Genomic DNA, 13,331 nt, shown 5'->3' on the forward strand with positions numbered 1-13,331 from the left:
TAAATGATGGGAAAGGCAAAAACAAATGAAGGCAGTGTGATGCATGGAGATGGTTGAGAGAGAGCTGCTCATTAGGCCGCGAGTCGGAGAAACGACACCAACGGGACACCTGGGCAGCGAGCAGGAAAGAACAACGATTGGAGGAGAGATAACAGAATATCTAAGATGGCCCTGGAAAGTTGGCAGCACTAGTGCTGGCCTGGAGGGTGGGGACTGGATCAGGCTAGACGGTAAGAGGAGGGGGTAATGAATGGAGTGGGCCTATATGAATACTGTGAAGTTGATTCATTTGGTTTTGTAGATTTTTGGACAAAAATCAAGTACCTGTATTTGTTACTTTGAACAAAGAGGAACAAAGATGTGAAATATGTAAAAAGCAGTAGGCACAGTGGGCCCTTCTATAAACAGTACTTGCATGACAAAAGTAAGATGCAGGTAATATCACAGTCATTTCATCAACCACCAGCTCTCCAAACCCAAATTAAGTCCACTCATCCCAGCGGGAGGAGGTCACTCTCTAAATACTTGCATATTGTAGAATACAATGACATTTAAAAAATGATGACCTCTGACCCTCAACAACATGTTGTTGGTACTAAATGCTGAATAGTGACAATTATCAGCATCTCTCATAGGTAGAGATATCCATTGGACAGCTAGTGACTCACCCTGAGTGTTTGAGGAGACCGCGGTAGAGCTCCTACAATGTCCACCTGTGCCATGTCCTCAGCATGCTCATTGACACCATGGATGAACATGACGGTGCCGCTGTCCATCACATCCCGTCTGGCCACCAGGTTCATCTCCTCATCAACTTGGAAGTCTGGGTGGGACACCTCGAACGCCATGCCCTCGTTTCCCACACAGTCATCAAATAACACTGGGGGGAAAGAAAGAGGAATAAAATACCACCGCTGTTACCAACACTGTTTAGACAGCTTTGCAAGATGGTTGCCCCTTCACATATCTTTATTGCATTCCTGTGCATCAGAGGGACTCTCCCTAATCTACATGTGCGATCTCTGATCAGTAGCAGTCTCTTCCAGGGTGCAGTGATCCCTACGAGTGAACAACGTCACATGAATGACACCTGCCATGGTAGCTATTCAAATTAGCTAAACTTTGGCTCCCTCTCTGTCAATTACAAATACACACATGTACAGATACATATACACACATCCACATCTGCTAATGCTGTACCTACTACTCCTACTCCTTATACATAAGTATGTGGTACATTTTCACAATGCTTAGTACAAAACTCAAAACAGATCATCAAAAAGGAAGTTGTTTCAAAACTCTAAGCACATTTTCAATTGACTTGAAGTACAGCACACAAAATCATAGTCTTCATACAGTCTTCATTCAGTCTTTCATTCAGTCTTTCATCTAGAAATACATGGTTCACATTGCAATACATGTTCATATTAAGTAATTGCTTTTCACAATGTAATGCTCACATTACTATTGATATGATTGTGTTCTCACTCGTTAAAAGCCCAGTGCAGTCAAAAACATGATTTCCTGTGTTTTATATATTTCCATATATATTTTTGAAATAATACTGTGAAATTGTGAAAATTATGCCAATGCCTTTTCAGTATAAAAGATGTTTACCTGTTTTGGTGGTGCCTGGTGACATCAGTTAATAGACCAATAAGAAAGACTGTTTTCTCCACTCCCTGTCTGTATGACGTGCCCAAAGTAAACTGCCTGTTACGGAAGCCCGGAAGCCAGGATATGCATATAATTGGTACCATTGGATAGAAAACACTTTGAAGTTTGTAGCAATGTTAAAGTAATGTTTGAGACTATAACACCATAGATATGGTAGGAGAAAATCCAAAGAAAAACCAACCAGAATCTTCCAATTGAAAATATAGGGTTATATCCAGCTCCCAGATTGAAAATCCTATGGCTTCCACTAGATGTCAAGTCTTTATTCAAGGTTTCAGGCTTGTTTCTTCCAAAATGAGGAAGAATTTGTCAGAGTTGGAAATCAGTCTGTGCCCTAACTAAACAACCATGCATGTTGGACCCTTTGGATTGCAAATCAGAGGAAGATTTTCAAAAAGTAAGTGAATATTTAATCGCTATTTGTGATTTTTATGATGCATGTGCTGGTTGAATAATATTGATGTGGGGGCGCCGTCCTCAAACAATCACATGGCATGCTTTCACTTTAAAGCCTATTGTAAATCAGACAATGCAGTTAGATGAACAAGACTTTTAACTGATATAAGACACTTGTATGTCCCTAAATGTTTAATATCCATTTTTTAAATTATTTATTTGAATTGCGCACCCTCCAATTTCACCGGAATTTGGTGACCATTTGTCCCGCTGGCCTAGCCCTAATTATAAACCAATAGCAAAAAAATAGAAGATACACATTTCAAAACTGTTCTTTTTGAAGTGCTGGTTAGAAAGAATAGTCGATGGTAAATATAATTTTCCATACAGTATTCGAATAAAACATGACATGAACAATTTTTGATTATTATTTGTATCCAATGGCAGGTTGTGAGCATGTTGTGAAATACGTCAGTCTTACAGTTTCAATATCCTTATACAGCACATGCGTAGGACAAATCATAATTTGGGTATTGTAAAGCAGTTGGCTACTGTAAAAACATAGCACGCTGTTGTATGCCATTTCTGCCCAACCCAGCATTGTACAAGATCACCTTTTCTACATGACTTGTCAACTGATACAGTATCGCCTGTCTTTTTGCTGAAATTCATCAGCTTTTGTAATACACAACACAGGTATTTCAGTAGTGCATTGTAAACTACACCATAATTCCAAATGGTAGCACATAGTATGTGACTCTTTCCACTTCGTCCTATTGCAACACACTGGCTGATGGAGAATAATGATTTAGTATTTACAGCCACATAGGATTTGGTTTTAACAAATATATTCCAACAAATTGATGTCAGATTGATACATTTATGAGGTAAAAATATAGAAATTGACACCTGTCAGTATTTATCCAAATATATACACTGAGTGTACAAAACATTAAGAACACCTTCAAAATATTGCGTTGCACCCTTTGCCCTCAGAAACGCCTAAATTCATCGGGACATGGACTCTACAAGTTGTTGAAAGCGTTCCACAGAGATGCTGGGCCATGTTGACTCCAATGCTTCCCACAGTTGTGGTAAATTGGCTGGATTTGTTTTGGGTGGTGGACAATTCTTGATACACAAGGGAAACTGTTGATCATGAAAAATCCAGCAGCGTTGCAGTTCTTGACATAAACCGGTGCACCTGGCACTTACTACCATACCCGGTTCAAAGGCACTTAAATCTTTTGTCTTGCTTTTTCACCCTCTGAATTGCACACATAAACAATCCATGCCTCAATGGTCTCCTCCCCTTCATCTACACTGACTACAAAGGGAAAACCAGCTGAGAGCTGACCAGTGACGCAAGCCTACCAGACGAGTCAAATGCCTCAAGGCAAGCAACACTGAAGCATGCATGAGAGCACCAGCTGTTCCAGACGACTGTCTGATCACGCTCTTCGTAGCCGATGTGAGCATAAACTTTAAACAGGTCAACATTCACTAGGCCGTAGGGCCAGAAGGATTACCAGGACGTGTACTCAGAGCATGTGCGGACCAACTGGCAAGTGTCTTCACTGACATTTTCAACCTCTCCTTGACCGAGTCTGTACTACCAACATGTTTCAAGCAGACCATCATAGTCCCTGTGCCCTAGAAAGCGAAGTTAACCTGCCTGAATGACTACCACCCCGTAGCACTCACATCGGTAGCCATGATGTGCTTTGAAATGCTGGTCATGGCTCACATCAACACCATCATCCCCGGAAACCCTAGACTCACTCCAATTTGCATACTGCCCCAACAGATGTACAGATGAATACCTCCAAATTCCTCCATCTGCAACTGGATCCTGGACTTCCTGAAGTGCCACCCCCAGGTGGTAAAGGTGGGCCAATCAGGGGTGTGCACTTAGTCCCCTCCTGTACTCCCTGTTCACCTACGACTGTCATGGTTCCACCTGTCAACAGATGGCGGCAGAGACCGTCCTAGAGACATTAATGACTCTCAGGTGTTTCCTATTACACATTATGATTTGCCTGTTAAGAGGTGTGTTTTCTGATTTCCTTTACAGAAGCATGAATTGTTAACCATGTGCGTTTGTTTCCTGAGTGAGTTAAGACTTTGTTTGTTGGTTTTCTCCAGTGTACTGTGATCCTGCGGCTACTGTTTATAAAGTATTCAGGTTTATCGTTAACCACTGATTCCTCGTCTGGTCTGTTCTCTGCACCTGGGTCCAACTGCACCATGTCACAAAGACTGCGTGGCCAAGCATGACTCCAATTCCATCAAGTTTGCTGACAACAACAGTGGTAGGCCTATTCCCCGACAATGATGAGACAGCCTATCGGGAGGAAGTCAGACCTGGCAGTGTGGTGCCAGGACAACAACATCTCCATCAACATGAGCAAGACAAAGGAGCTGATTGTGGACTACAGGAAAAGGAGGCCCGAACACACCATTCATAACGGTGGGGCTATAGTGGAGCGGGTCAAGAGTATAAAGTTCCTTGGTGTCCACATCACCAACAAACTATCATGACCCAAACAAGCCAAGTCAGTCGAAGAGGGCACTACAACTCCTTTTCCCCCTCAGGAGACTGAAAAGTCTTGGCATTGGTCCCCAGACCTCAAAAAGTTAAAGCTGCACCATCGAGAGCATCCTGACCCGTTGCATCACCGCCTGGCATGGCAACTGCTCGGCATCCCATTGCAAGGCGCTACAGAGGGTAGTGCGTAAGGCCCAGTACATCACTGGGACCAAGATTTCTGTCATCCAGGACCTCTATACTTGGCGATGTTAGAGGAAGGCCCCCAAAATTGTCAAAGACTCCAGTCAACCAAGTCATAGACTGTTCTTTTTGCTACATTGACGAGAACAGTTTCTAACCCCAAGCCATAAGACTTGCTGTACAATTAATCAAATGGCCACCCAGAATATTTACTTTGACCCCCCCCCCCCCCCTCCTTTTGTTTTTACACTACTACTACTCGCTGTTTATTATATATGCATAGTCACTTCACCCCTACCTACATGTACACATTACCTCGACTTTATACCAGTAACCCTTTAAATATTTTGTTACTTTTCTGTTTATTTAGTAAATATTTTCTTCACCAACAATGCAGTTCAAGAAATAGAGTTAAGGGCTTGTAAGTAAGCATTTTACGGTAAGGTCTACACCTGTTGTAGTCATTGCATGTGACAAGTAAAGTTTGATTTGATTGAAGTGGTTTTAACAAGTGACTTCAATAAGGGATCTTAGCTTTCATCTGGTCAGTCATGGAAAGGTGTTCCTAATGTTTTGTACACTAGGTGTACATTAACTAGGCACTGTAATTGATAATCACTTAACCATTTGGTAAACCTATATAGTTTAAACTCGTGTCTAGTACAGATTGAGAACTACATAATGAACATGTCTGTTTTTAAAGTATAAATATATTGTAGCAGGTTCAAGGGTGTGGGGTTTCCACGTCACCAAATTCAATAACCAAACACACACAAGGAGCACAGATAGAATGCAAATGAATCATTTATTAGGGAGTTTTGCATGTTGGGGAGAATTCACCAACCATTTCAGAGTCCACAATCCGTTCTCGTTGTCAGTTCTGTTCTCTAGGTGTAATCCTAAAACTCAGGTCCTCAGCCAAACCGGTTCGGTACACAGTGGGGGTAATCAGACCGCTATTCCTCTCCTCTCACACTCTCCATAAAATACACTTCCCTCTCCATGCTCTGCCCCTTTGTGCAGGCCGTTTCCTATTTTATCCCCAAGCACTCCCTGGCTTAATGATCAGGCTCCCCTCGTTGGGGCAGGAAGTCTATATAAGTCTCGGGGGTGGAGCCAGCGGTCTGCAAGATATCTCCCTTCAATTATCACTCCTCTCACCTCTCCCTGCCGTCTGCCACAATATAAAGTATGATGCCTATTGTAATGTTCTACTATGATGATGACTATTATGATTTTACTTCACAGTAAATTTGACAATCTGATATTGACAAGATCAGATAAGTACTGTATGTAACACGCATCCCCTATACAGTAAACATGTATTCAAAATGAAGTTGCTGGGGTCTTTTAGATGGAGGGGGGTTCACACTACTTTTCTAAAATAGCATTGGTCAATATAGTAGTGTAATATATGTTTATCTAGTAGGTGCTTTTATCCAAAGTGACAACAGTGAGTCCATACACTTTTGTATGTGACCCAAGCAGGAATCGAACCCACAACGCTGGTGTTGCTTGTCCCATGCTCTTACAAACTGAGCCACACAGGACCACTACAATATTGAAGTACCATTTACTGTAAAATACAATACATGATGACAATACAGATGGAAGGTGTATGATTGCCATCCCCATGAGTGTACCACTCTCCTTCAGGCCATGGAAGAGGCACGCAAAGACATCAATCCAAACCAATGTCAGGCTTGGCTTGGCCATGCCAAAAGGCTTTTCTGCAGGTGCATGAACAATAAGGACATTTACTGCGATGTCGATGAAAACTTAAGGCCAAATGTTCAAGACTGGCTTGATGCAAACTAGTGCCTATTAAACATAATGTATCTTTCATTTGTTTAATTTGATTCCAGTACACCTATGCTATAATTATATCTGATCAATACATTTATTTGTGCATCAATGATTGTGAAATGTCTTTAATGATCACACCTTTGATCAAACATGGGATAGAAATTATAGAAATGTTTATGGGTAGAGCGAGTGTATTGACTAAAGTGAAAAGTTTACGGTGGTGTAGCATATTACATTCAAAGGGCAATTTTAAAATATTTGTCTTTGATTTTTTGCTGTTGAATTAACTGGAAAGATATCATTGCTATGCATGCTGTGTTTTGCAATGTTCTAATGGTATTTCACAGAAAACATATTTTGGACCAATGCTGTGTGGTGAAAGATGAATGTACAATAAAATGTTTTGAATGCAATACTTGCTGTGTTACCAGTTTGGAATTTTGTACTAAGAGTTTTTTGAAAATTCACCACATACTTGTGATAATACCAAAGTTATTGAAAAACACTGCAATAGAGATAATTAATACTTCAATCAGCTTTTATCACCGTCATGTGCTTTGCCTCAATTTCCCTCTACATCCCTCATCATTATCCACCCTGTACCATCACCATCCTCCTGCTGCAATTCCATGTCTGTACAAGGAAATGGAGTGGTAAAAAAATAATTTGTGTGCATGCATGTGTGAGTGTGTGTATGCATGCCACCCTGGACACGTGTGTAAAAGGCCTTTGTGGTCTGACTGAGAGAGATACCGGCACTCCACCATGGTTTATCCCTGATCGTGTTGATCCTATCCTTATCTCACTTTACCACACTCCCCTCCTTGGCCCAACAAGTACCCTTCTCTCATCCACCCTGCCCCATTCCACTGTGAGGAGCCCTAGAGGGAGATGGTGGGGTGAAAAGACCTCCCTCTGGATTCTAGACTCATCACATTCTAGCTATGGGGTGAAGAATAACTTTTAACACTTCATTATTACATGTTCTGATTCACTTTGAGATCAAAATAGTTTGAAAATCATGATTTCTGGGATATACATGGTTTGATGTTTCCTGGAATCTGAGCGAGCAGCGGCTAGGGTATTAAAACTTCTTATGGCTGGGGGGCAGTATTGATTAGCTTGGATGAATAAGTTGCCCAAAGTAAACGGCCTACTCCTCAGTCTCAGTTGCTAATATGTGCATATTATTATTAGTATTGGATAGAAAATACTCTATAGTTTCTTAAACTCTTTGAATGATGTCTGTGACTATAACAGAACTCATATGGCAGGCAAAATCCTGAGGAGAAATCAAAACAGGAAGTGAGAAATCTGAGCTTGGTATGTATTCACCACAGTTCCCAATGAAATCCCCTTGAGATATTAATGATGTTGCACTCCCTAGGGGTTCCACTAGATGTCAACCATCTATAGAAATTTGAATGAGACTTCTACTATGTTGTGGGACTGAATGAGAGCAGGATCTATCAGGTGATTGGCAGTCAGCCATTTTCTGATCACGCGCATTCCTCATGATATCCACTTGCGTTCCATTGCACTTCAAGACACAAAGGAAAACTCAGGTTGGAACTTTATTGAAGCTATATGTTAAAAACATCCTAATGATTGATTCTGTACTTAGTTTGAAAAGTTTCTTCGACCTGTAATAACTTTTTGAAGTTTAAGTCCGACGTAACGCTGACCAGAATGAGCGATTGGCTATGTATACCAAGCACGCTAACAAAATAAGGTATTTGGACATAAATAACGGACATTGTCGAACAAAACAAACATTAACTGTGGACCTGGGATTCCTGTAGTGCTTTCTGATGAAGATCATCAAAGGTAAGGGAATATTTATTATGTAATTTCTTGTTTATGTTGACGCCAACTTGGCGGCTATTGTGACTATTACTTCTGGGCGCCATCTCAGATTATTGCATGGTTTGCTTATTCAGTAAAAAAAAAAAAAAAAAACGGACACAGCGGTTGCATTAAGGAGAGGTATATCTATGATTCCATGTGTATAACTTGTATTATCATCTACATGTATGATGAGTATTTCTGTTGAATGATGTGGCTATGCAAGATCACTGGATGTTTTCGGAACTAGTGAATGTAACTCGCCAATGTAAACTCATATTTTGATAAATATGAACTTCATCAAGCAAAACATACATGTATTGTGTAACATGAAGTCATATGAGTGTCATCTGATGAAGATCATCAAAGGTTAGTGATTAATTTAATCTCCATTTGTGCTTTTTGAAACTCCTCTCATTGGCTGGAAAAAAGGCTGTGTTTTTCTGTGGCTTAGTGGTGACCTAACATAATCATTTGTGGTGCTTTCGCTGTAAAGCCTATTTGAAATCGGACACTGTGGTGGGATTAACAACAAGATTACCATTAAAACGCTATAAAATACATGTATGTTTGAGGAATTTTAATTATGAGATTTCTGTTTTGAATTTGGCGCCCTGCACTTTCACTGGCTGTTGTCATATCATCCCGTTAACGGGATTGCAGCCATAAGAAGTTTTTAACAGCGCTATGTGCAAATGAGATGTGCAAAATGTTTCGTGTTAGGCTATAAAAACTGATTTTATCAAACAAAAAATAATTCATTGTGTAACAATGAGCATTGGAATTGCAAACAGACGAAGATCGTTAAAGGAAAACGATTTATTTTAATGCAGTTTGTGATTATGTTATGCCTGTGTTGGTATAAAAAAAAATGTTTTATGGGACTCTATACTCAGATAATCGCATCGTATTCTTTCGCAGTAAATCATTTTTTAAATCTGACAAGGCAGTTGGATTAGCAAGATTCTAGGCTTTCGATACATGTGAGACACTTGTATTTTCATGAATGTTTTTAATATGACTATTTATGTAGCGATCACCGTATGTGATCAGCCAGCTAGCGCTAGCGGGTTCCGCGCGCAGAGAGGTTAAAGGCCCAGTACAACAGCTGATGAAACTAAGACTGTAAAAGTGTGCTGGTTGAAAATAAAACATACACAGGACCTTCTAATCAGCAGGTTTTGCATGTGTAGAGTTTCGGCTTGCCCGGTGACATCACCAAGCAGTAAATTTGTTATTAGACCATTAACAAATCGAGTTCCAAACCTCTGTTTTAATTCAGTCTATACTGTGTAAAGTGAGGGGTTAAGAGGTTGGTAGGATCATCAACACACAATTGCTATCTGTAAATATGATTAAAAGCCAAATATGCATTCACACATGCACATACTCACACAGAGAGAGGGAGAGAGAAAGCCATGTATGCAGACTACACACACAACACACAGAGCTGTCCATACAAACACCAGACACTATGATGTGCAGCGGGCCATAAAAGGCAGTTCTATATGGAGGGAGGCAGTGTTTAACAAGGAAGAGGCTGTGTGGAAGGAAATTAACTAAACGCTCATAAATGATCCCTGATGGGTGACCAGACGACACCACACACACACACACACACACACACACACACACACACTCACAGCCTAGCTGAGTTTCCCACATGTTTCCTGTATGACATTGACAAAACACTCTTTCTGGTCCAGGTAGCTTGTAAGAAACCACCTTCTAACCCAGGCAGGCGGCTAGCAGTCCCACAGTGGGACATGTTAGCAGGGCAGACTACGGCAGGTCTGGTGAGGAAGACTGTGAGATGGGCCGGTTGGCACACTGTGACACTGACAGCACATTGACAGAAGGGACTGATGGACAGTTAGAGTTACATGTGAAGCGTTGTTCTTTTCTGGTACTCCCACTGATCACTGTGACACTAACAAGCCCACACTGGCCTGCCATCATCCCTGTCATTATAATTACTGTTATTATGAGGAACGGGGGGCACAGCAGAACACAATGGCTGTGTATCTATAAAAACTGCTCATCGCACATTTCTTTCAATCCCTCTCTCTACCTCCCTCTACCTCTCTTTTTTCTCTCTCTCTCCTCTGTCTCTTTCTCCCCTCTCTCTTTCTCCTCCTGTCTTAGTCTGTACTTAAAGTTGGGGGATCTGTGAATGCTGACATAATTACACCATTGCCTCTTGGCTGAGGACAGAAAATAAAGGAGATAGAAGGAAGTGTTTCTCAAACATAGATGAAACTCTCAGCAGTGTTTCTCTTCTTTGTTGTGTGAAGCTATGGCGTGCAAGCTGAACTGGACCTCTCCTGCTCTCAGACTATACTCTCAACACCTCAGGACCATCTGAAATTGGAAAACCCTACAGTTAGTGCTGTGTGCCTACAAAACCATTAGGAATCATATCTATCAAAGTAGTTGTTCAATGCACTTAACCTTTTCAACTCTGTAGTGGGGCCTTTTTATCGTTCTCTCCACCACAGCCACTTTAAATCCCCCTCTGGCCACAATCACACACTCACTCTGGCTATGGACTGACAACACAGAGGAAAGGAGGAGAGGCAAGGCTTCCCCATGCTGGAGAAATGCGCAGTAGAGGTTGAGACAGTCCACAATACACTCAAGGGAAACAAACCACTATTTACATATTCAACTATCATTGCTAACCCAAAGCATGACAGATGTGTTCATTTCATCCACATTTATTTCAATAACACACACAGTTCTTTACAGCCTGCAAAGTGTGTAGGGAACAGTGACAGAAATTTAAAAGGCAGTCAGTGAGTGTTTGATGGTATTCTAATGTTGTCAGTTTTGGGGGGATTTCAGCAGGAGCATGGCAGGCTGTGCTTTGATTTCAGGCAACAATGGCAGAAGCCCCATCGTCCTCAGAGAAGTGTCTGAGTTTAAAGCACTGCACAACACTGATTAGCTGGCTAAAAACCCTCACTGAGGATGGTGTCACACAATTTGACATGAGTTCCTTTTAGGCCATAAAACCAATCATGGCAATATAAAATGCCTGGCTGTCCTCTCATGACTGGGCTTGGTCATTTAGCACACTGTATAAGTAATATGGTATTACTGTATATCCACTGAAAATACCAAAGGACTCTTTTAGAATAGAATTTACTGAGGTTCTTGCATACAGTAATACTTACAATTCGTGATATTGGGAATTTCAGCCTGCAAAATTATTCAAATTAAACAACAGGGCTGGTCATGCAGCTAGTTATTGTAGATGTTTAATTCCATTTGAAATGTCAATAAATAATTTACAAACAAATTAGATGGGCTCATCACATGTAAGGAATGACAAGTAATGTCAATTTATTTTGAAGCATTTTTCAATACTTTTACCCCAAAAGAGTTTCCTGTGCTTTAACAAATGGAGATGTAGTTGAATGTGATGCCTGACATTACTGTCTCCTTTCATCAAACAAGCATCCTGATCATTCAATGCGATCTCTTGAAAGTATTACAGTTATGTTGTCTGCATCCTAAAAGGGTACGGAAACACCCCAACAAGTCTTTGAAATCAAAACAGGACACTTCAGATGTGTAACCTTTTCTGCTTAGCTTTGATCAAGGGAAATGGGCTTTCATCATACAACATGATCCACTCATATTTACTTGGGATTCCTTTTCATTGTCAGGCAAGAAATTCGATTTTTTTCTGTCAGGTATTAAGGTTTTTCTACTCAGTGTTTCTGCCTCCTAACTTAATGTCAAGATGCTATGATGGGGAGATGGGAATCTGAAGACTAATCTGAAAGGTGACAGTGTCTGCATCAGAGCTGATAGCTCAGTCCTACTAGAGTGTGCTCCGCCTCAAAAGGCCTTGCAAAAACATGACACTAAGTAATCCGGCATGACAGCGCTGTGCTACTTCTGAAACTATTCAAACATAATTCCATATAATGCAAATAAGAAAGTCTAGCAAGGAGCATTGTGTACAACACACCACAGCCTCTGAGAGGGAACAAGGCTGAGCTTCTCCTGTGAGCAGAACTCCCTGGGATGCATTCACACCAGCATCTCACTTTTAGGAGGACATTTAGAAAGCTGGAACCTGACTGGGGCTTTCAGACAAGTTCTACAAATAAGTAGAAGCAACATGTCTTATTCCACATAAAATTATCTCTCCCCCTCTCTCTCTTTAATCTTTCACTCATTCTCTCCCAAATATGAAATATGGTCTATGAAGATTAGTTAAAACAGACTACTGATCTTAGTCTAGCTCTTGGGACTTACACACATTCTAAGCCAGGGAATAGACCAGACAGACCTTAAGAAAATAAGTGCAACATGTTGAATAACACATCTGACTGGCACAAAATTACTATAATCATGTTAAAGTCTCTCTGCTGTGACTTTTACAGTACATCTCTCCATTGCACCAAGAGTAAACATATAGAAATGGACACAGATATTTCTTCTTATTGAAAGCATTACAGTTATGTCGGCTCTAACAAGATGGCACTGACAGATAGGGCAGCTCTGCTTCTAGCTCCGAAGCAACTTTGCAATATTTCGTTTTTTTTGTCTGTTATTTCTTACATTATTAGCCCAGATTTGTTTTTGTGTTATTACATACAGCCGGAAAGAACTTTGGGACTCACCAGCATTACGACCAGGAATATGATTTTCCCGAATTGGATCCGTTGTTCGTACCCCCCAGGGCAATTGAACTTATTCCAGAGGCTGCTCTAAAACACCACAGACGGAGAAGAGGTATTCGGAGTGGACTTCTAGTCGGACTCAGGAGGCGTGCACACCATCCACCACTTCCGAGTGTATTACTCGCTAATGTTCAGTCTCTGGATAATAAAGTAGATGAGCTAAGGGCTAGGATCCCCTT

The 13,331-nt window shown here is 41.0% G+C and overlaps 1 protein-coding gene across 2 annotated transcripts in view; it reads right to left on the reverse strand.

Moving 5' to 3' along the window:
* LOC109889307 (cadherin-13) overlaps positions 1–13,331 on the reverse strand; it is a 582,397-nt gene that overhangs the window by 392,662 nt on the left and 176,404 nt on the right. For both annotated transcript variants that reach the window (XM_031822709.1, XM_031822708.1), the window contains exon 3: positions 669–880. In XM_031822709.1, coding sequence (XP_031678569.1) covers positions 669–880 — 212 coding nt within the window. The remainder of the gene's footprint in view (positions 1–668; positions 881–13,331) is intronic.

The sequence above is a fragment of the Oncorhynchus kisutch genome, linkage group LG4 (assembly GCF_002021735.2).
Source record: "Oncorhynchus kisutch isolate 150728-3 linkage group LG4, Okis_V2, whole genome shotgun sequence".
NCBI classification, from domain to species: Eukaryota; Metazoa; Chordata; class Actinopteri; order Salmoniformes; family Salmonidae; genus Oncorhynchus; species Oncorhynchus kisutch.